The sequence below is a fragment of the Lepidochelys olivacea genome, assembly GCF_965140295.1.
Source record: "Lepidochelys olivacea isolate rLepOli2 genome assembly, chromosome: 1".
Classification (NCBI taxonomy): domain Eukaryota; kingdom Metazoa; phylum Chordata; order Testudines; family Cheloniidae; genus Lepidochelys; species Lepidochelys olivacea.
In genome coordinates, this window is record NC_140411.1 from 245,570,908 (window position 1) to 245,594,918 (window position 24,011).

The 24,011-nt window shown below is 40.7% G+C and overlaps 1 protein-coding gene across 5 annotated transcripts in view; it reads right to left on the minus strand.

Moving 5' to 3' along the window:
* DENND5B (DENN domain containing 5B) overlaps positions 1 to 24,011 on the minus strand; it is a 163,085-nt gene that overhangs the window by 123,221 nt on the left and 15,853 nt on the right. The window contains exon 1 of one of the 5 annotated variants that reach the window (XM_084617288.1): positions 18,029 to 18,083. The exons of the other annotated variants lie outside the window; for them this stretch is intronic. Within the exon in view, the coding sequence (XP_084473414.1) occupies positions 18,029 to 18,056 (28 nt within the window). The 5' untranslated portion in view covers positions 18,057 to 18,083. Of the gene's footprint in view, positions 1 to 18,028; positions 18,084 to 24,011 lie in introns of those variants that run through there. 5 annotated transcript variants of the gene reach the window in all.

The following is a 24,011-nucleotide window of genomic DNA, read 5'->3' on the forward strand; positions in this document are numbered from 1 at the left end:
GGACTGAGAGCAAGACCCCAAATAGGGCAAGGTTTTGGTAACATAACTGTTACATTCAATTATAACCTATTTAGCACTCAATCCTGAATGTTATATGATAAAAGATTTAAAGATGACTAAATTCCAGAACTGAGAAAGGTATACCATGGAATCATGTAAAAATGGTGTGTGGATTTATTATTAAGTCAAAAATTAGGGTATGATATATGAAGCCAGTTACAAAAGAAAACAAGAGGAACATATACTAAATGGATAGTACACTAAAGAACTGGAACCAGCTATGATCTACAATTATTTTATAAAGAAGCAGTGGAAGAGCCTAGAACTTTTATGTCATTGTTAATGAAAACTAAATAAAGTAGATGGATGAAAAGTGTGTTAATCCTGTAAACAGGACTTTAAGAAGAAAGTGTTCATATTTATAAAGTAAAAGTAAGCAAAAGCAAGAGGAATTTATAGTAGCTATTTTTAAAACACAAAGCAGTGAGAATTGTCAAAATGCATATTTAAGACTTGACACACGATACAGATTATCCAGTAACAGCTTTTTAAAATACTATACATTTTTACTTTGGTGCAAGAGAGGCGGCCACACATTCATGCCCCCCAGCCAGTCTCTGCCAGAAAGGGCTATTGCTTGTCAATTAGAAACACTCACCTTATTCTCAGAGGTTATAGATAAATATAATGGCAGTTACTTTAAAGCAAATACTTCTAGATTTACAGTATATGCAGATTGCTAGGAGAATACAGATAAACTCTATATTCATCTTTAAATCTACACATTTGTACACGGCAAAACAATTTAAAGGAAAAGTGTTGAAATAAGATCTGAAATGATTTCTAAAAATGTAATGCACCTTGACATTATGAGACAAGGCATCTAAGAGCAGGTGGGGATCTAAACTGGTGAAGCTGTAGCAAAAGTGGCTACAGTTGTCTCTGGCATCCATACCACTGCTCTCAAGGTAAAAAAAAAATTGTGGAGTACCCATCTCTCTGAAACTGTTCAAAAATTACTTGACAAGGTATTCTAAACCTTGCATAAGTGCACTAATCAGTTTTCATCTTGCTTACAATTAGTTTAATAATTTTTATATCACTATCCAAGATATCTGCGCGGGGGGGGAGGGGGGTGTGAGAAACTTTTGCCCAGACCAGCTGTTTGATCATTGTTTCCAACATGTAGGTTCACTTTAAGACTAATTCTTGACCTTTGTAACTGCAACTCATTTGCTCTTATCTCTAGCTTCTAGAAACATCTCAAATCAAGGGGACATATTTTCAGAAGTGCTCAGCAACCAGCAGATCCCATCAAAGATGGCTCGATGCTAAGCTCTTCTGAAAAATCTGGCCCAACTGCAGTGTTGAGTATTGTGAAAGTCTGGCCTAAGTTCAATAGACTTCAATATAATTTACCTCCAATTGGTATAAAGTTTATCTCAAAGAAGGCTCTAGAGAGCTTTGCTAGGATAATGCTCTCTCTAGCCTGAGAGAAAAACTGCATTCAAACATAAAAAATAGGGACCTAACCACCTATACCTTAATTTATTTTTTTTAAAGTGCTTTGTTGAATACTTGTAACTTTCCTATTCTCATTTAAAGTCACACAGTGCTAGATTAATCATTTTAACAAGGGTAACATTTTCACCTATCCTGCAACTAACAGGTTCTAATCCAGTTTTTCCTCAGAGCTCCTTTGTGCGTTTGTACAATGCCTAGCACAAGGAGGCCCTGATGCCTGATCAAGGCCCCTAGGTAGCACTATAATACCAATAGTAAATAAGCTTATAACAAGTTACTAGTGAAGCACTACTTCAAAGTTTTGAATGTTTTAAGAGTTTTCACTCACAGATGTCAATGGGATAAGATCCTACTCACAATTTATCTTTTTCCACAGGCAAAATGGCAGCCACCAAGCAATGAACACATTTCAAACTTTGTATTTAACAATAACTGTTTTGATTTGCTTTTCCATTCAAGGTTTTCAAAAAAAAATATGAATTTCAGAAAAGCCACAGTTTTCACTTTTTGGTTCCATTTCTTATGGTCATTCTACGCCTTGTTCAACTAAAAAAAAACATTTTATAATTCAATTAACCTTCTATTTGACTAATCAATTAAGTTACTCCAGTAATGGTTCCGTGAACGAACCTCCTCTTTTCCATCTGATGCATATTCACATTTTCACACTTATTTTGATAGACTAGTCTCCTCGCTGGTGAAAAGCGCCAGTTGCTATATTTACAGATGGTAAATGACACACAGCATTCAGGTTTGCATGTTAAATTTGCATGCCAAACATCTGTGAGTTAATTCTGATATTAAAACCTCGAAGAATTATACAGAGAGAAAAAAAGAGAAAAAGGCAGCAGTGTTCACCTAAAACTGTTAAGAGAACCACCACTGATTTTTTTTGGACAAAACTTAAATTTTGTCCAAGTTCCAATATAATGGAAGTGTTAATTAAAAAGAAAAAAGTTTTTAAAACAGCGGTTTTGTTTTGATGTAAACAAATATTCATTTCTAGTATTTGAAAGTCCAAAACGTCAAAGCTAGTGCACAAGCAAAAAAGGAACAATGGAAACTAGTCTGTTTTCAGTACTCTAGAGAAAGTTTAAAAAAAAATAAAATAGTTTGAAGTTACCAGATATTTTAGAGGTGTTCCCATATTTACCTTATATAAACAATTTTTTTTTTTAAGTGTGATTAACTCAATTTCCAACTCTTATTTGATAGACAGGTCTTTTCCCTCTTTAAATCACAAACACATTGGTCTGCTATTGTTAGGTTGCTCAAGAAAGCCATTCACCATGTGTGGAAGCCTACCAAATTTGTGCAGGATTCCTTTAATGTAAGGTAATGGAGGGAGTGTGGTCTAGGAGATTAACCCAAGGAAATGGGCAAAACCCTTAATCTGAGCCTCAGCTCATCTGTCAAATAGGGATCCATCACTGTGGATGTCGTGAAGCCTAATCTTCTTATAAAGTCTTTGACAGCTTCTAGTAAGGGAATTATGTATTACTTCATGCACTAACAGATCATTGACAATATTCTGGTGATGAAGAAGGTCATGCTTGAAGATGCCATGTGGTATGTAAATAACTAAGTGACTCTAGAACAGTGGAATTCCTTTAACTGGCACTATTAATGCTTTACCAAGTTCTTATTGCTCACCACTCCTACCCCCCAGAAAAAAAAAAAGGAGGAGAAAAGAGGAAGGTTATGACAGTTCATGGATATTTCATCATGATCTACTGCTATCTGTATTAAGCACACTGTACATGGCTGCCTCATTAAAACGTCTGAGCTCCAAGCGATGCTAGTTTTAAATTAAATTTAATTAACCTTTTTCTATAACAAGATTTTAGGCTCACTCTTAATATTTCATAATGTACTGTACTAGCCAGTGAACTGAAGAAAAAACATGGCAGGTATTTTTGAATCCAGAACGAAACAAATGATTTGCCCAACTTGAAAAAAGGTTTTTTATAAAGCCAGTTATTGAAATGCTCCAAAAAGGCAGCCAAAGATCATAGGAAGGACTCATCCTTGAAACAGTCTGCCTATTAACAAAAACCATCTACTACAAGATTAGAGTAATTATAATAAAACTGGAATGTTTTGCCTTTGGAAACAGAACTAAGGGAGAAGGTCAGTGAGGAGCAAATACAATTAACGAATTGAGAAAGTCCTCCAAATAAGAAGTTTTGTATGAAAGCCTTCTAGGATATTTCTTTCTGTAACACCTGGATCACCCCCTAAAGCCTCACATTTGAGACAACATTCTCCAGTTTTGTGAGCAGTGAACAACAAAGGCGGCACAGGAAACTCTTTTCTCCACAAAGCTTGTTCAGCTGAAGGGGTTCCGTTCAGTGAGAAAGGTAATGGGGTAATGGTTTATAAGAGAAATCTTATGTCTTCTCACAGTTTTGTCTGCAATGAGGAGAAAACAGGGTATGGAAGAAAGTACTGAGGGGCCATCACAGAAAAGGACTCAAAGGACAGGAAGGAGGTATGGTAAATCATTGAGAAACAGTGATACACACACAAAAGGTCATTTGAAAACTGAAAGAAGATGAAAAGGCTCAGGAGCAAAACAGTGTGCAGGTAATATTGTCCAACGATATCCATCAAGAAGTCAGACAACTACTTTCTGAACATGCTCAACTAAGCTTTACAGCACTGTATCTAGCAAGGGACAGAAGGAGAACCATCTGGACGACGAGTACAGTATCTTCCCTGGAATGTTGAGTTAGCTGTACTGGCAGTTTTTGTAACTCGGGGTAAGGAAAGGACAAAAGTGAACTTTAATCACTTGTGTTTTGAGCTGTTCCCACTAGACCTGGTCACCTGACAGAGCTATTCATTCTAGGGAAGAGATGGTGTAGGTATTTGGAGGATAGAGGACAGAGTTTTACCTGAAAATGTTGCTTCTCTCCATTCTTTCATCTTTGTTCATGCACTAGCTTAACAACTAAGCTTTGTGGCTTTTTAGCCATCCACATTCAGTCTCTAAGCAAGTTAGGACTAACTTACCATATACACTCGTTCATTAGCCCGTTCGTTTGTAAGTCTACCTATCCATCTTGGGGGGTCAAAATAGTAAAAACTGTATGACCCTTTCATAAGCCGACCCTATATTTCAGGGGTTGGCAAACTTTGGCTCCTGGCCCGTCAGGGTAAGCCGCTGGCAGGTTGGGACGTTTTGTTTACCTGGAGCGTTCACAGGTACAGAGCCCCTCAGCTCCCAGTGGCCGCGGTTTGACGTTCCCAGCCAATGGGAGCTGCAGGAAGTGGCGCCAGACCCATTTATAAGCTGACTCCTGTTCTTTGATGCATCATTTTTTTTTAACCAAAAATATTCGGCTTATGAATATATATATGGTAATTAAAAACTAGCCCAATTAATTTACCATTTCTTTATCAGCAGCTAATGTCAGAAGATTAATCCCTTTCATTTCTCATTACCTTGATTTGCACATAAAACTACTAAGGTGTACTATATAAATGAAATTATATGCAATTGAGTACTTACACAGACTTCAAGCTGGCCTACTTAACCTAAGGTAGCCTTCCATATGCAAGGCACAGGATATATTCAAGCCAGTAATAGAATACAATACATTTTCCCCCGGGGCTATTTTAACATACTATTCAGGTTTAAGAGATAAAAGACTCAGTTGTACGCATCATCTCCAGTACTCTACATATCAAAAAACTTGACAATAAGCAACCTTAGTACTGAAGGCCACAACTCTCAGGTCATTTCACACACTCTTGGGCTCAGGAATAGCTCATACAGCCTTAAGTATTGGGCACTAAGTATTTATTTTGAAATGAGTGGAGGGAGAAGTATTAGACTGCGGATATTTTAGGAAGAAAGATGATGTATTCTTATATCGATTATGTCGAAGGGTACTTAGACCACAGGAAGCGAGGCAATTTGAAGAGCAGTCATTCAAAGGGTGTATCAACACAGAATCTGGGAGGTATAATTCCCACCTCAGGTAGATGTGCGTGCACTAGCTCTGCTCACAAAAGGACCTAAAAACAGCAGGATGGCCATGGTGCCACAGGCAGAAGCTTGGGCTAGCTGCACGAGTACTTACCCGGGTAGGGTGGGACTCCTATCACCATAGCCACACTGCTATTTTTTGGTGCTAGCAATGCATGCATGTTTATCCAAGCTGGGAATTACACCTCTCAGCTGCTGTGTGGATGCACCCTAAAGGTACAACATCGTGCAAGTCCCACCCATGGTAGGTGGCCATACAGATTCCAAAGCTGGAACAAAAATTTCTGTAGGTAGCCATATTAAACTGACAGGTTTCAGAGTAGCAGCCGTGTTAGTCTGTATTCGCAAAAAGAAAAGGAGGACTTGGGGCACCTTAGAGACTAACCAATTTATTTGAGCATAAGCTTTTGTGAGCTACAGCTCACTTCATCAGATGCATAAAGTGGCTCTTTATGCATCCGATGAAGTGAGCTGTAGCTCACGAAAGCTTATGCTCATATTAAACTGAGTGTGACTAAAGTGCACTTTAAAAGTAGAGAGAATACTAGAGATCCCTTAAAATTCAGAGTAGGGTCAGTCAGTGGTCCCCAAACTTTTCAGTCATGTCCCCGCTTTCCCCCGTCTGCATCCCTCTCAGGAGCGGTGCCGTGGCCCCCAGGGAGGGGGGTGCGCGGACGGAGGTAAGGGGGCCGAGGCTGGGGCCAAAGCTGCAGCTGAGCCAGGGGCTGCAGCCAGAGCAGAGCTTGGAGTGTGCTTCCTCCCCACCCCCACGCAGGCTTGCCTGTGGGAGGGAGCACCCCACAGTTTGGGGGCCACTGGTTTAAATGCAAACTTTGTTCCTCCCCTCCCCAGAAAGTTAAGTCAAGTTTTCCCCTCTCTCAAAATACACTCAGTACAATCCTCACAAAAGGCAAAATTCCTATATTCTTTCACTTGTTTAGCGGCGCCTTACTTCATAGAGTAGTCCACATGGACATACACGTGTGGAAGGTTGTCAAAAAATGGTTCTGAGGGAAATTAGTAGGGAGATGGTGCTATGGAGAGGAAGTTTATGCGACTTCCCCAGTTCCGATGCCTCTGACTTCACTCTGACATTGGTCGACCCCACATCCCAACCATGGATTAAAATTCTGTTGGACCCTCTGCTAGCCAGGATGTCTAACCAAAGATTAGATCGAATCTGTGCTTAACCTGCTATGGCCCAGAGGGGTCTTGTGAGGCCACCCAGGAAGTTTTCGCTATGTCCATCCAAGCCTGACAAAAGCAACCATCTTAACATTTTGTCAGAAGACTCCACAGGATGATCAAAAATTAAAACAAGCAGACTGAGCTACCCTGTCATTATACAGATGTCCTCCAACTCCAAGCTAAACTGCAGGATAGTTTTGATTTACGCAGTGATTACATTAAACTTCAGTCTACTGATTTTTTTATGTGGTTTAAAAGTTTTCTATTATATTTGAAGGACTCTGGCTTCTTAGGCTGACTAATCATGTGTTGAGAAACAGGTGTACCATTTCAAACAGAAGTTCAAAATAGCATAATGTGATGTTGTTCCATTTTAGGGGGAAGAGCAGCTTTCAGCAGAAGGACAAAATGGGGGGTGGGGACGTGCACAGATGGTGGGTTACTTTGTTAAAATTTGAACGAGTTCCTTCTGGTATTCTGTGAGGGCGCTCTGGAATAAATTATAGCATGCAAGTTCATGCTGCAGATTTTTGCCAGAAAAAAAAAACAACTGAATATAGCTAACTAACTTTGTATTTGACTGACATCTGTAAAAATATACTAGCTGTTGTCACTTGAGGTTTACAGTTACACACCGAGTCTGATTTTTCAGAGGTGCTGAATATCCAGAGTTCCCATTGACTTTATTTGAGGAAATGGGCAACCAGTACTTCTTAGCATCAAGCCCATATTGTGCATGTGTGCACGCACATGATAAAGAGCTCACTGTGAACTCAGCTTAACATCGACTGTTTCGTATGAACAAGCTGTACTACCCCCATTGTTTTGAATACATTTGGATCCTTTCACAGCTAATCCTAATGAAAGCAGTGTAACGTTTTTCCAAGCAGATGCACTAAAAAACTGCTAAATACTAAGCCAACGTGTTGAACATGACTAGCTAAATGTGTTTTTAAAGCGGTGTTAAAAACCTCTACCTACATTAGTGTAAACACACATGTTCAAAGACTGATTTTTAAAAACAGCCTATTTTCCAAGCCTAGGCATGACCTAATTGTTTGCAGACTCAGACAGACACCTAAATATAAGAGCCTAATTTTGGACTAAGCCTACTAAATACATCTAACCCAGTAACAACACACAATCAGTGCAAACTGCAACATTGATTAGTATCTTAGGATGTGTTCTCAGGGACACAAAAACACTTCATGTCATGGTGTTTTGGCCAAGAAATACCATCTAAGCTTTGGCCAGACACAGCCAAGGTGATATTCCAAAGCAGATCAGCCAGATGCCGCATGTTATGAGAGTCCAAAGACAATGTCCCCATCTCCCCGCACTTTGTACGATCAATTTCCATTTTGTCACATTCTCCAATACGGATGAGGTTCTGAAAAAGGCTAGAGTGGTCAGTCAATGTATTTTAAAGACTAAGTTTATGGAACAAAGTAATCCATTTACTGATTTCTGAACCCAAGCCTTCAGAAGAATGTCAGAATCCATACAGAGCTCCCAAAGGCTAGATTTAACAGCTATGTTTTTGATTTAGCTGAACATCGATGATATCCACCTATCACGAGCCTGACCACTCCTGACTAGCTACACGGGAAGGCTAAGTTCCATGGGTGTTTTTTTTGTTTGTTTGTTTTTTAAAACAATCCATTATAATTTACACTCACTAAACTGTTAGGCCTACCACCATGACACTCATTACAATACATTAATGTTGCAGTGGGTGATTCAGTCCTTTTTGCAAAGATTACCACAGCAAGGCAACTCATAAGCAGCCTTAGCATTATTTCAGACCACACTTTTGTCCGACGACGGCCTGTCTTGACAAACCATATGACACACTGTGGAGACTGGCCATGACACACAAATAACCGTGGAGATGAAAAGCTATACTTTTTTGGTTGATGACACAATATATATTGATTTAGAAGCCAAGGTTACCATGAGTCCCTTGAACTCTTAAGTTTACTACACATTTTGGTGATGTACAATACTGATCAGTAGAACTTGTATATTCACAGAAACAGAAAATGAATCCTTTGTAAAATAAGTTTGTGGCACTTCTTAAAACCAAAAACATGCTATACCATTCAGAAATGGAAATTCTACATTCACTTAGAGCAGTGGTTCTCAACCAGGGGTTCAGGGCCCCCTGGAGGGCCACAAGCAGGTTTCAGGGGGGCCTCTAAGCACGGCCAGCATTAGACTCACTGAGGCCCAGAGTAGAAAGTTGAAGCCCCACCGCATGGGGCAGAAGCCCAGGGCCCTGAGTCCCACTACCCAGGGCTGAAGCTTAAGCCTAAGCAATGTAGCTTTGCGGGGCCCCCTGTGGTGTGGGGCCCCGAGCAATTGCCCTGCTTGCTAACTGCTAACGCCAGCACTAGCTTTTATATGCAGAAAACCAGTTATTGTGGCACAGGGGGACCGTGGAATTTTTAATAGCATATGGGGGGGGGGGAGCCTCAGAAAGAAAAAGGTTGAGAACCCAACTTACAGAATATTGCAGCCTACTCTAGAGATTTAGCATTAGTCAGTCAAGTAGCATTAATATATGGGGTAACCCATGTACCACACCTACCCCTCGACAAATCCTCTTAGAAACATTTGAAAAGAGCAACTTCACATTTGCCTTTTCTTATTTTCTCACCTATTAGCATGAAGTTAGAAATGTTTATCTTGTATTAGAAGAATTAAGGTAAGAATGTTACCTTGAAGTACCATGAATATAGTTTCAAAAACACAGAAAGTGACTTGGGCACAGCGTCTTATTTTAAAAGCCGTGCCCAAATTTTGATGATCCAAAAAAGACTGTTGTTTCCATGGGTGCTGGAACTATGGGTGCTGCCGCACCCACTGACTTTAACTGGTTTCCATCATATACAGCAGTGGTTCTCAAAGCCAGTCCGCCACTTGTTCAGGGAAAGCCCCTAGTGGGACGGACCAGTTTGTTTACCTGCCGCGTCCGCATGTTCGGCCGATCGCGGCTCCCACTGGCTGCGGTTCACCACTCCAGGCCAATGGGGGCTGCGGGAAGCGCTGTGGGCCAAGGGACGTGCTAGCTGCCCTTCCCGCAGCCCCCATTGGCCTGGAGTGGTGAACCGCAGCCAGTGGGAGCCGCGATCGGCTGAACCTGCAGACGCGGCAGGTAAACAAACTGGTCCTGCCCGCCAGGGGCTTTCCCTGAACAAGCGGCGGACCGGCTTTGAGAACCACTGATATACAGAGTTCATAGTTTGGGTCAATGGCTCTCAGTTCCCCCATTACACAAATTGTTCCAGCATGCCTGGCTGTTCCACAAACTCACCCATGAACTTTTGATTAATAATGGAGGGATAAAGTGAAGAAACTGGTCACCCATGTCCACACCTTTAGTAATGGAAGTGAAAGGTGCTGAAAGGTTTGTAGGAAACCTGTCTCTGGAAATCCTGCTTGTGGAGGCCCACTCCACACTCACTGGTGTTAAATCAAATTAAGTTATCCAAGGGTTCCAGTGGAGTAAGCTTATGCGTATAAGGAGACAATTAAATAGCCAATGACCATAAACCACTATTTGCTCAGTATCAAATCCATTTGGACCTCATTTATGAGCACTAAAAAACTTCAGCCTCACTTGCTGCTATCTGAATGCAAATTTTATTTTAAAATTAAAAACAAAAAACCCACACAGTGAAGTTTCTCCACTAACCCGGACAAAAATTCCCACTTGTCTAATCCATTTCTTCCAAGGTAGATGTTAATCTTCTCAAGATTTGATAGGGGAATGTTGCAGTTAGGTGTCCTGTTACTCAGGCTTCAGGACTTTGGAAGAAATACATTCCAGAAAAAGAAACTTAAAACTTATTTAGCAAATTTTTAGTCACCTGAATTTCCTGTCCCTCTACCCCCACACCATTAATTGGAGCTTCTAAACAAATAACATGAAAATAAGCAGGAGTTGGGATATTCAACCCCTTTGAATCTCTCAGCCACTACAATATTGAGAACGCGCAAAAACTTCATTACATCAGAAATGGTCTTTAGGGTCCCTTTATCTTTGGTAAAAAGAAAAGGAGTACATGTGGCACCTTAGAGACTCACCAATTTATTTGAGCATAATCTTTCGTGAGCTACAGCTCACTTCATCGGGTGCATCAGTATGCATCAGTATGCACCCGATGAAGTGAGCTGTAGCTCACAAAAGCTTATGCTCAAATAAATTGGTTAGTCTCTAAGGTGCCACAAGTACTCCTTTTCTTTTTACAAATACAGACCAACACAGCTGTTATTCTGAAATTTGTCTTTGGTGGAATAGAAGGACAGAGCTCTGTAAAAGTCTCTATAGCACACCCATTGGTAGCAGTAAACTCTGGCCAGATTCTTGGGAGTATTTTTTCCTCTTGCTATGTACTGACTGGGTTTTACTTCCTAGGCCAAGAGACATCGGTTTGAAAAGCACTGAATGTTCTCCAATACTATTCTGTATTCCAATTTTATAATGTACTTTAAATGTTCAGTTCCACACCTATCCAGTTTAAACCAAAGAATGTGGAGTTGAAAGTAATTTTTAAAACGGTACAAGTTAGAAGAGGAGCTCCATACATCCGCTCATTCTTAATCTCCAAAATCCCATTCACTTCAGCTAACTGCTTATAAAAAACAAGTCTTTTCCTATGGACCCCAACCATGTATACTTCCCACTTATTCAAATGGGAATCCCATACAGACATATTCATGCTCACCCACAAATGAATTGGGTCCCCACCTCTTACTATGCCTCTATCTAAAAATGTGGTTTATAAGAGTATTAAATTTTCCCAAATCACTAATACCAGGGTGCCTGACCTACAAGTATTTTGACTAATATTACCAGAAAATTCTAATATATATATATAAAATATAAAAAAAAAAAATTAAGGAACATGCATTTTACAAGGTCACTGAAAAGTCTTTCCTGACAAGACTTCAATTTGAGCCCTGAAGTTTCCTTCTCCACCTCAAATTTGTTTTTTGTTCAACTGAAATTACCACCTAAAAATAGACCAAAAAGCTACATTTTCTTATACTGCTACAGGCATTCCATGACATTAGCCAGGTACGAGAAAAAAGAAAAGGGAGAGCAGAGGAAAAAAAACAAAAAAAAACCCCCACAACAGGCATGATCTCTGGATTTGGCAAGTGACAGGAAATAATTTTACAGTTTTTAAGTCTACACATATATTCGGTTAAGTGATTTAAGATCTCAGTTTTATTAAATGAAAAGCTTTTAAGGATTTTTTTATTTTAAATAAATAAAGCTGTTTTACTACTATAAAGTAAAGCGTCTTGAGTCAGTTTCCTAACATACCAAGTGAATTATAAATGCCACACACAAGTAGAATCTTGCTAGTAAACATTATTACTCACAGTGCCAGAGAAGGCCAGTTAAATAAAATAATTTCCCTCTTATGCTCAAAGGAAGTGAGAATGTGCATAGAAATAGAATCCAAATCCCAGACCCAAAACAAAATTAAACAAAAAAACAAAACAAAAAAAGAGAGATATAAGAATAAAAGGAACAGATCCACTCCCTTCCTGCTTGGTTTAGCCTTTTAATTTTAACCAAGCATTTTTCACTGCATATAATTTTTCTGTGCAAAAATGTCTCCTTCAGACACTGAGGAATACAGTACATACAGTAAATTAACAGATTAACCTTTAAATTAGAGCAGTAGTAGTCATTGTAGGTAACTTTTGCATTTAGTACATTTTTCGTGGAAGATGCACATTTGTAACTCTTATCTAAAAGGCATCAATAAAGCTTTCTTCCTGGCCTGGAGCCAAACTGCTGCTTTCCTATCATGTAGGATAGGTTCATCAGGCAGAAAAGTAGCCACTCTTCCTCCCTACTTATCAGTTCTTTATGTCCACTAATCCAAATGGGCCCAGTTTAAATGGGTTCATTCATACCAGCCCCAGACTAAGCTGCCTTCTGCGTATACAATAGATTAGTGTGCAACGATAACCATTGTTGTGGTAGTGTTCCCAGTATTCTACACTTCAAGGCTCACAAAGTGCCTTACTTAAGCATACCTCACCAAAAAATAGGGTGACCAGATAGCAACTGTGAAAAAACGGGACAGGGGTGGGGGGGTGGGGGTAATGGGTGCCTATATAAGGAAAAAGAAGAGTACTTGTGGCACCTTAGAGACTAACCAATTTATTTGAGCATAAGCTTTCGTGAGCTACGGCTCACTTCATCGATGAAGTGAACTGTAGCTCACGAAAGCTTATGCTCAAATAAACTGGTTAGTCTCTAAGGTGCCACAAGTACTCCTTTTCTTTGTGAATACAGACTAACACGGCTGCTACTCTGAAACCTATATAAAGAAAAGGCGGTCTGCCCCCACCCCTGCAAATCCCTGTAAAAACAGGACATCTGGTCATCCTACCAAAAAAAGAGTAAGTATTGTAATTTGTGTGCACAGTAATATTTAAATTGCACTTAACACTTTCAAAGTACTATACAAATATAAAACAATTAACCTTCAGAATATCCCTGCCAGAGAAGCAAGAATCCCTGTTTCACGCACAAGAAACTGGAATTAGAGAGTGAAAGTCATCTGTCAAAAGCCACATAAGCAAGTCAATGGCAAGACTAGATTAGAACTCAGGTTTCATGTCCCAACCAATGTGCTTATTCCTCCAGACCACAATGCCTCTCCTTTAGAAGCATTAACACTTTTCCTCCTCCCTTCCCCAAAACCAATCTTGCATTTCCTTCTCCATGAAAACGTCAGTCATGCCAGTTGTGAACTTCACACAATTTGTGCTCACCCCCCAGTCAAACCCAGCAGAAAGAGATTGCTGGGGCACAAATGGCAAAGCCAGTTAGAGACAGGGTGTGCACCTTAGTCCTATTCTGCTGTCACAAGAAGCCAGCTTGTTCTTCTACCGACAAGGTACCCCACCTCCACATATTGCACAACCGCCTCTTTCTGGGGCTTAGGATAAGCAGATTGCACCAGTGTCAAGAAGCCACTCCCAATACTGACTGTTGTATGGAGACAACTGAGCAATGCTGTACATGCTACATCTCGAAGCTTCAGAGGAAGCTGAAGAACTATTCAATAGCAGAGACATGTTAAAACTGATAAGCCACTGCCAGTCTGATACTATTTGGAAAATTTGATTCCCCAACCTGCTAAAGAGAGTCTAGTGTCCAAGTAAGCAGCTGCATATTAGAATGATCAGTGTTTCATGGTTTACCTTGTCCATCCCCCAGTTAATTATTTCATCCACCTGTTGTATCTCATCACAGGTACAGCTTATACGGTATCTGAGGCAGACACAGTCTACTGTGTGCGCGTACTGTCGAAAACATTGGAACCCTTGTAAGTGGCACTGTAGCATAAGTCAGCGGCTCTCCAACTGTAATATGTGTATTGCTGAGCGTACACAGGCCACAATCAAACGGTACCGGGGCTGCCTTATTGACTTAATACTAGGTTATAACTAAGGATCCAATTCCCTCATGGACGTTACAGATTAAGTGACTTTGTACAGCATAGATACAATTCTGAAAGTTGAAGCCCTATTTTTTAGATCTCCCTTGCTATCTTCCCCTACACCCCCTGGCATTTATCCCCCCCGACCTTCCCCCTTTGTTTCTTTTTGCCTCCATCTCCAACCCCAAACCAGCTCCAATCTGGATCCCCAATGCTGCCATCCTGTTACACTAAGCGACTAGAGCAGTATTGCTGTAACGAACACCAGACAGAAAAGGCAACTCTAGACCAGCAGCTTGGGGGCGTAAGTGGAGCTAAGCAGAGAAGCAAAGGCCTCTATCCATCAAAATGCCTTCTCCTTCCTATTGTGTCATGGAAGGAACATACAAGATAAAAACATGAGAGAGAGGTCTGCCGAGTCACATCCAGTGGTTACGTAGTCTGAACTGAGGAGAAACTCGCACCACAGGGACCAAAGAGAAGGGGAAGCTCTATTCAGCCAAATCAGGGAAAGCAGAGAGAGTAGCTCCGCCTCCTTTTAGCACAGGAGCATGACCTTCCAAACCCCTGCCTCATCCATGCCCCAGTTCAAATGCAGTTGAACTGTGGACTCAACTCTCCCAGATCTCAGCTCCTCTCTGCCATGCCACCGGGTGGCCAAAAAGCCATTCCTGGACACATGGTTCCATCAGGCCAGCAACTGGCTAAGCCACAGAGAGGGGCATGCATAGAGCCAGAGCTCCGTAGACACATTCTCCTCTGGCAGGACTCTCTTATTTGGAGAGAACAAGAATTGTAGGGCCTTTATTAAATTCATTGTATAGTCCTCTTTTAAAGTCCTGTGACCCTAGATTTCAGAGTCTTCCTCACAATGCAGGACAGGCATATCTAGTGTAGCTATGCAAAGAAATGCAATCCACTAGCAGCCAGATTACACGTCGTATGAAAGGACTGTATTTAGCTTATTAGTGTATTTAAGCCTTACATATAGGCAGGCCATTTTATTAACAAGTCTTTACAGTATAAAGTCAATTTAGGAAAGTAATCCCAACTGAATGAGGTCTAAAAGCAATTAGGTAAGAGAAAAAGCAGCTCTTTTGTTTTACACAAGACAAAATCCAATTGTAGAAAAGAAGACCCAGCATATGGATCACTTCAAAGATTCACTGACACATCGATCACATCCAATTGTCCATTGGCATGCACATTATTCCCAACTGTTATCCAAGAGCAGAGAAAACAAAAAACAAAAACAAAAAAAACCCACCACTTATTGGCAATGTTTTCAAGGACTACACATGTCTAATTTTCTGCAACATATGGTATTGCAAGAGACTTTGGTATATTTTAAAAAATTCAAACTAAAATTAGGGAGATCAGCATTTATTTTCCCAACATTAACAGATTACAAGATAAATGTTGAAATATACCAAGTAGCTTAATTTCTCAGAGTCCATTATTTTCAGAAAAAGGCAGTAGAACTTCAGTGGTATGCACAGCTTCTAATGAGGGCTGCAACACAACTGACTATACATTTTGATAAATAGAAATGAAGATTGTGCGCATCCCTCATTCATTTATAATTAGAGTTTTATAATACATGGAGATGTTATTTCACCAGTGTAACACGACAAGCTTCCATTGGCATAATTAGGTATCATTAATATCTACCTTACTCTCCAGAGCATGTAATCTCTCTCCTCCTCTCTGGAAACTCTAAGCAGGATGCAGAGCTCCTGCTCAACAATAAACCAAAGCATGAAGGCTGAGTCTAATCTGACATTACGTTTTAAATTGTTTTAAGTGGTTTTATCCCTTTTCCTAGCTATTTGAAGGTAAACATTTCAGATACCTTAGCAAATAATTAAGGAAGTATTCAGTGGAGCTGGATGTCCAACTTGCCTTTAAAAAAAAAATCTCTCCCTTAATAGATTAGGATTAGTTTCCTGTAGAAATGAAAAGCCTGAATACAAAGGCTCAGTAGTTCTCTCCATACCTCAAGCAAAAACTTTCTGCATGCACACTGCATCACTCCGGCATAAACACTTGTTTCCAGAAACAGATGGCAGCCTGCAAGACCTACAAATCCTTTGTCTAGAGAGTGGCAAACTAGGTTCCATTGCCCATCGAAGTCAATGGTCACATTGTGAAGCACTGACCCTAACAAATCCATTATGCTTATTTCTACAACAATGCTAAAAAAGACAAGTGAGTCAGACTTAATGGGAAAGGGTGGGAAGGATTTTCTATATGTCCAAACTACAAAGCAGATTGTTCTCAACAGATTCTTCACTGAAGAAGAGTTAAAGCTCACTCTCAGGAGCAGCCAGTCAGGAATGATACACTATTTTGCTTTAAAACTGATTGCCTCCTATGAAGCCCCACTGACTTTAATGAAGCTGCACAATGTATGTCAACCATACTGCCCATTTGGTCAAGCATACACATCCAGAGCTGTAAGACAAGGCCCGGTGTACTATAGAGCACATTAGACCCATTCCTACATCTAGTCTCTGCCCTCCCACCCAGTTTTGCAGCAGAGCTGCACTGATAATGCAGCAAATTCATATGATAAAAGTTCTTTATAAATAGCTGCAGGGAAAATTAACATGTGGAATACTTTCTCCCCTTAATGACAGGTTGCAAAGTAGCAGCTGTGTTAGTCTGTATTAGCAAAAAGAAAAGGAGTACTTGTGGCACCTTAGAGACTAATTTGTTACTCCTTTTCTTTCTCCCCATGATTTTTTGGCTTAGCTTAGACTAAAATGGGGGGGGGGGGGGAGGGAGAGGAAGATGGTGACTCATCAAGGCATTAATTACTTCTTCCAAACGAGGCAGGAAGAAACATGGAAGCCTGCTAGCGGAGACTGGGGGCAGGGTGAAGAAACAAAGACCTAATCTTGGCATGGAAATGCTCTATCTGGATTTGTTACCACTTGACTGACAAGGGATACCCAAAACATCTGTACTGGTTGCAACCGTATCACAGAAAGGAAAAACTAATTTGTAAAGGAAAGTCTTTGTTAATACTCATGAATAAGCCCGGCCATAAGAGATCCAATGGTGAGATAGTTAGGGCTTTCATATTAACAAAAACAAGAAGTGTGTCATGTTTTCACAGTAATGTACTGGCTGGACCTTTTTTCAGACTCCTCCAGTAAAGCAAACAGATTTCATCTGGAAATTAAACTCCCTCTACTGGATTTCCTACACATTAAATTGATTTAATAAGGAAATCGCAACAATGAAGCTGAAATTAGAGGCATTTAAATCAAACATTTGAGTTTGACACTTGTATCACAGCATTGTATTATATTACCTGCCTGACAACTCAAGCTTATTACATAAATGAAGATCGTACAACCAAGTTTTATTAATCATGGCCATTGTGCATTGGTCTGAAAGAGTCCAGCATAATAAATTTTTATTGTATTACAATTTTAGATTTAATTAACATGGTTTGCCCTTCACTGTCTTTTCTTTTGTACCAGAGGACATGAAACAGAGATATGCTGGAGCTCAGGACTAGACATGCAAGAGATTGTTTATTTAAAGGTTTTACTATGGCTTTCCTACCAGAGGACTGGAAAGCAGAGATAATGGACTATTTCTGTGGCAGCTGACTAGCAATTAGTTTAGCGAAGACCAAATGGTTCTCTACAGTTTTGGATCTTTTTCAGTTCCCTTTTTATAAGCTTTCATATGTCAGCTTTTAGATGCATGAAAGGTACACCATTAAAATTGAACACAAGTGAACAATTGTGTGTGTTATGTTCCTCCTAAATCCATAACATGGGTGTTCATGTTATTACCAACACAGCAGCGTATCTGAACAGTTTATAACTACCTGCACAGCAGGGTGCTCTGGAGTTCATTTTCTTCTATAAATATTTAATGTACAGGAACTGTTCAGGTTACCAATTTCTCTCAAATGTTTTGACATCCATGCTCATCACATGACAATGATGCTCTATTTAAACCTGCAGCTGTAGACGGAAGGAAAGATTTAGTTTCCATTTTAAACAGCATGGTTAAACTGGTGACATGAAAAACTTCATAACAGGTTTTCAGGACTATTATGGGAAAACATCTATTTAAATAACCATAAAGTGAAAGTTCTCTAAATTTATTTATTTATTTTAAGAAGAGAGATCTTGTTTTACTTCAATGCACCTGACACTTCAGAAAATTACCACAATTTGCAGGAATTCTGCAAAACAAAGTCTCCAGAAAGTTCATTTGTTTCTCTAAACCATTAGGATTCCAAATAGTCTATGAATGACAACAGATGGTAACCTCAGTCTCTCACAGCTGATGAACTCTGCATTTTCAGGTAGAGAAATGAGTTGGTTTTTGTTTTTTTAAGCACACCCCACAACACGCAACCCCACCGATGAAGGCTATACAATTTAAATATGCTACAATTAGAGATTTGAAAGGGGCTATTTTACGAGACTATTTTAAGGAACTTTGCTTCAGCATGAAACTATTAGGCCTTGTCTACAATAAAGGGAAAAGTCGATCTAAGCTACGCAATTTGAGTTATGTGAATAGTGTAAATCCAATCGATGTAGCTTAGATCTACTTACTGTGGGGTCCACATTACACAATGTCAACAGGAGATGCTCTCCCGTCAAATCCCCTTATGCTTCTCCATCAGGTGGAGCACAGGAGTCGACAGGAGAGCAATCAGTGGTCGATTTACCAGGTTTAGACCTCCTAAATTGACCACCGATGCATCGATCACTGTAGCATCGATCCTCCGGTAAGCGTAGGCAAGCCCTTAGAGCCATGCTTGGGGACAAGTAGATAGAGGTGGTGAATCAATTCAAAAAGGCGTTAGACATTTTAGTATTCGTAAGCACAGTACCACTAGACTGTTAACTGGAATTCCCTGACTTTTTGCTTACACCCACAATTTAGGGTCTCTGACAAGGCAGAATATGCAGCTGGCCTGCTAGGGACATTCTCACAAGAAAGATATACGTAAATGTTTTTCAATGCTATATACATACAAATTGTGTGATACAAACCAAGTTTTTGAAGAAGTGAAACAGAGTAGACAATTAAGATCTACTGTAAGTGTTGAAAATAACATGACAAATTCATTCTGAAGACTGGTACAACCATAGCAGTTTACAAAATTTGATGAATTACACGGTTTTGGTTTATTCATCTAGCTTAACTAAGCTTGAATTTATAATTCCTCAGTTACACTATTAGATGTTCAGCAATATAGGCCTGAATCCCCGTGATTGGATCTACATGGAGTAGACCCTTGCACATTTACAGTGTCCTCTTGGCTTCAACAGGGAATCACATGGGCATAAGATTTCATTTATGCCAGTCCAATTGTAGGAAAAGGGGTAAATTTTTGTCAAATTAAATGTAGCCATAGTAATTTGAGAGCTCATTACGGCACTCATCTGTTGAGCTCTGCTGTAAAACGGGAAGACTTATTTTGGGGACGTACCCATTATGAAGTTTGTGGATAGTAAAAATGTGAATCACCAATATCCTACTGCAGTACAATTTGATTAAATGTTAAAAGGCTGTAATATTTAAGGCTAGTTCTGTAAACAAATTCAGTTGAATACTGCCATTTATTTAGAAAATATATAATGCATGATTAGCCATTCACTTTCATGTTTTCTACTAGGAAACTCAGTTTTCCAAAGCAAAAAATGTACTTAACACAAACTTGAAACCACTTACCGAAATTTTAGCAATTCCTATTATATTAATTTTGACTCAATCTTTTAAGAGTCTGAGAGAAAAACAGTTTTTCTAGGTACTACATTTAAAACTATAGTAAAGTGCTTTTGGTGGTGAGGGGGAGGGGAGGTGGTTTGAAGGAAAGGGCACAAAACATTTCTACACCATGTGTTTTATTTTTTGAGCAGTGTTTTCCAATCACAAGCTTATCCGAAAATAAAATTTCTTCTATTAAACTGAGGGGTATGTTCTTATACTTACCCTCCCCTGTGAGCACAATACTCCCTTCCCCCACCTTATTGAATCCTTCCAGTGAGTTAGGAGTTAGATGCAGGATTAGATAAACACCCACAGCACCACCAGTAGCACTGTAGCCGCTCTTGTTCTCTGCTTCATCTCGGCCCATGCAATATACTCAGTTATCTCCTCCCACCTTACTGAATCCTTCAGACCTCACTTAAGTCTGAGCCAGTTTCCCGCCCTCCTGTCCCCCCCACACACACCATCCCTTACAGCAGTGGCTCTCAGGTCTTCCTAGACTACTGCATCCCCTTTCAGGAATCTGATTTGTCTTGCTTAACTCAAGTTTCACCTCACTTAAAAACTACTTGTTTACAAAATCAGACAAAAATACAAAAAAAAAAAAAAAAGTGTCACAGCTCACTATTACTGAAAAATTGGTTACTTTCTCATTTTGCCTGTATGAAAATTTTAGTTTGTACTGACTTCCCTAGTGCTTTTTATGTAGCCTGTTGTAAAACTAGGCAAATATCTAGATGAGTTGATTTCCCCGTGGGAAGACCTCTGTGTACCCCCCCAGGGGTACGCGTACCCCTGGTTGAGAACCACTGCCTCAGTGAGACCATTCAAGTTCCTCTTAACACTCACTTCTCAGCTCACCTTCCACTCCGTCTCTCATATGCCTACAATTAAAACAAATTTAAAAAAAAAATTCTGAAACAATTCTAGAAATTTTATACCAGAACCATCCAGAACAAAAGAAAAGGTTACTCACCTTATATAGTAGCTGTGGTTCTTCCCAATGCATCCCTCTATGGATGCTCCACTTCAGGTGCACACGTGCCTCAAGCCTGGGATCAGAGATTTTCCCTTAGCAGCATCTGTTCAGCCCACGCATGCACTCTATACAACCTCGTGCCACGCTCAGAGGGTACAGAGGGCTACATAGGTGAACCGCCCGCAGTTTCTTCTCTATCCCAATATTCAACAAGAACAGTCCGAAGTAGAGGGGAAGGAGGGTAGGTAGTGGAGTACCCATAGGGACACACATTTTGAACAAAACAGTTACTGCACAAGGTGAGTAGGCTTTTCTTCTTCTTTGAGTAGTGTCCCTATGGGTGCTCCATGTCAGGTAACTCCTAAGCAGCATCCTCACAGGGAGGACACTTCAGAATCAAGTCCAAGACTGAAGACAGTACAGCAGAACCAAGTTCGGCATCAGATCTGATGGCGTGGACCAAGGCACAGTGTTTAGAAAAGGTGTGCACTGAAATCCATGTAGCTGCTCTGAACATCTCAGGCATTTGAAAGCTTTTGAGTCATACTGTGGAAGTTGCTTGTGATCTGGCAGAGTGTGCTATAATCCTCTGGGGAAGCAACGCACCAGCTGCATCATAGCAAGCAGTAAATAACCCAGAGATCCATCTCAGACTCTGAAGAGATCATGGACCCCGTGGATCTTTCTGTGTTGGAGACAAAGCATCCAGGTGATTTATCTTAATAGGACCAAGCAGTTTCAGAAAAGGTCAATACCTGCCATATACCTAATATGTGAAGGGAAATCTCCTGCTGAGACTTGCATAGTTTAGGAAAAAATCCCAGTGAATGAACAGACTGGTTAAGATGGAAATCCAACAGCACCTTCGGTAAGAACTTTGCAGGTGGACACTGGGAGACCCTGTCCTAGGGGAGTTGGGGGGGGGGGGGGAGAGATCATAAATGGGGGGTGGAGGTGTGCCACTAAGGCTACAGTTTCTCCATCCCTGCAAGCCAACATGATAGCTACTAGAAAGGAAGTCTTCACAGATAAGTGGAGCAAGGAACTGGTGGTCATATGCTCAAACAGAGGTCCCATAAACAGGTATTTAAGAGGAGACCGCAAGTCTGAGTATGATCTTAAATCTGGGGGAAAGATTCCCCAGACTCTTAATAAATCTCGAGGACACAGGGTGTGCACAAAAAAACAAAAAACAACCCCCCCCCAAAAAAAAACCTCAAAAAACACCCTTTTGTGAGGAATGAAAAGCTGATACTGCAACAAGATGAACCTTAACAGAGCTAACGGATTTAAAAATAAAATAAATATTTAAAAAAAAAAAAAAACAGGTTTAAGTCCAGCAGATAATCTAAGGCGGCTGACAGCAGAAAGGATTCAGGCACAAGATGGTGACGGTGACACCAGTGGTTGAACCTCTGCCATTTCTGAAGGCAAGTAATTGGAGTGGACTCCCTTCTACTGTTTAATAACCTTATTGTTTTCCTGACAAGCAGGTGGATTCTAACCCCATGAACCCATGCTTGGAGATGGAGAAGGACACCCTAAATTAGGGGTTGAAGCACACAACCTGTGTCCTGGGAGAGGAGATGAGGGACAGTAAGATTCTGGAGCTCCAATTGGCCACACAGATAAAGCAGGTCAGGGTACCAAGCTTGCCTCAGTCAGGTCAATATGACAAGGATAACCGTGGCTTTATACTGCCTGACCTTCCTCATCACTCTTAGAATTAGCAGTGATGGAGTGAATGTGTAGAAAAGGCCCTTTATTCAAGGAAGGACAAAGGAGTCTCCCAAAGAGAGGGGACCTAAGCCTCCTCATGAGCAGGATAAGGGGAACTTCCTGTTACTGGATGTGGCAAATGTGGACTTCTCGAAGTGAACCTATCTCTGGAATATCCCAAGAAGGGATTGGAGAGTCCATCTCTCATTTGAAGCCCTGGGAGACTCACCTGCTGAATATATTGGCTGTGACATTCTGGACTCCAGGAAGGTAGAAGGCTGAGATCTGATTCTGATGGGCTATACACCAGTTCTATAATTTTATAGCTTCAGTGCACAGAGTGGGATCTCGCGCCTCCCGTTTGTTGATACAGAACATACAAGCCAATTAAGAATCATGATTCTTATTCATTTGCCCTTGAGGGGTAGGAACTGAAGGCAGGCATTCTTGACTGCCCTGAGTTCCAACAAGTTGATATGGAGACGAGCTTCCTGAAGTGAACATCTGCCCTGAGCTGAGTGTGCTGAGGTGTGCTCCCCACCCCAACAGCGATGCATCCACTGTCTCAGTTATTGTTGAAGCTGGGTGAATGAAAGGGATGGTCGTATAGACATTTTATTGATCTTTCCACCAATTAAGGGAGTTCTTGACCTGGAACGGAACCATAACCTGTTTGTCCAAGCTATCTCTGGTTGAGGAATAGGTCCTCCAGCCGAGACATAATCTTGCATGCTCAGTAATGAAGGTGGAAGCTGTCACATGACCGAGAAGCCACAAAGAGTGCCTTGCTAGAATACAGGTCTTCCTTGAATTGCCCTGACCAGATCTGACAATGTAATGAATCTATCTGTGGGAAGGCAGGCCCTGGCTGCCAGCAAATATGCCCCTATGAATTATATTCTTTGTACAGGGGCTAACTTGGACTTCATGTTTAGCCAAGACCCAACTCCTGGAAAAGGTAGAGAGCAATCAGGGTGGAAGTCAGTCTCTCTTTATAACAGCGATCCTTGAGCAGCCAGCCGGCAAGATTATGGGAAGATTAAATTTGCTTCTCACTGAAGGTAAGCAGTTACTACCACTAAAATCTTTGAGAACATTGCTGGGGGATGAAGACAGGCTGAAGGGAAGTACTTTGTACTGAAAATGATTCCGGCCCATGTCAAAGCGCAAGTATCTCCTGTGTGGGGGATGTATCGCCGTATGGAAATTGGTTTTCAGACTGATACCTCTCCTGCCTCTACAGAAAGGATTATAGCTGCCAGAGTCACCACGTGGAACTTTTAAGACTTCAAAAATTTACTCAGTTGTCTTAGATCTAAGGTCGGTCTCCATCCTTCATCAGGAGCAGCAGCAACTCCCTAAAAGTGGAGAGGCCACC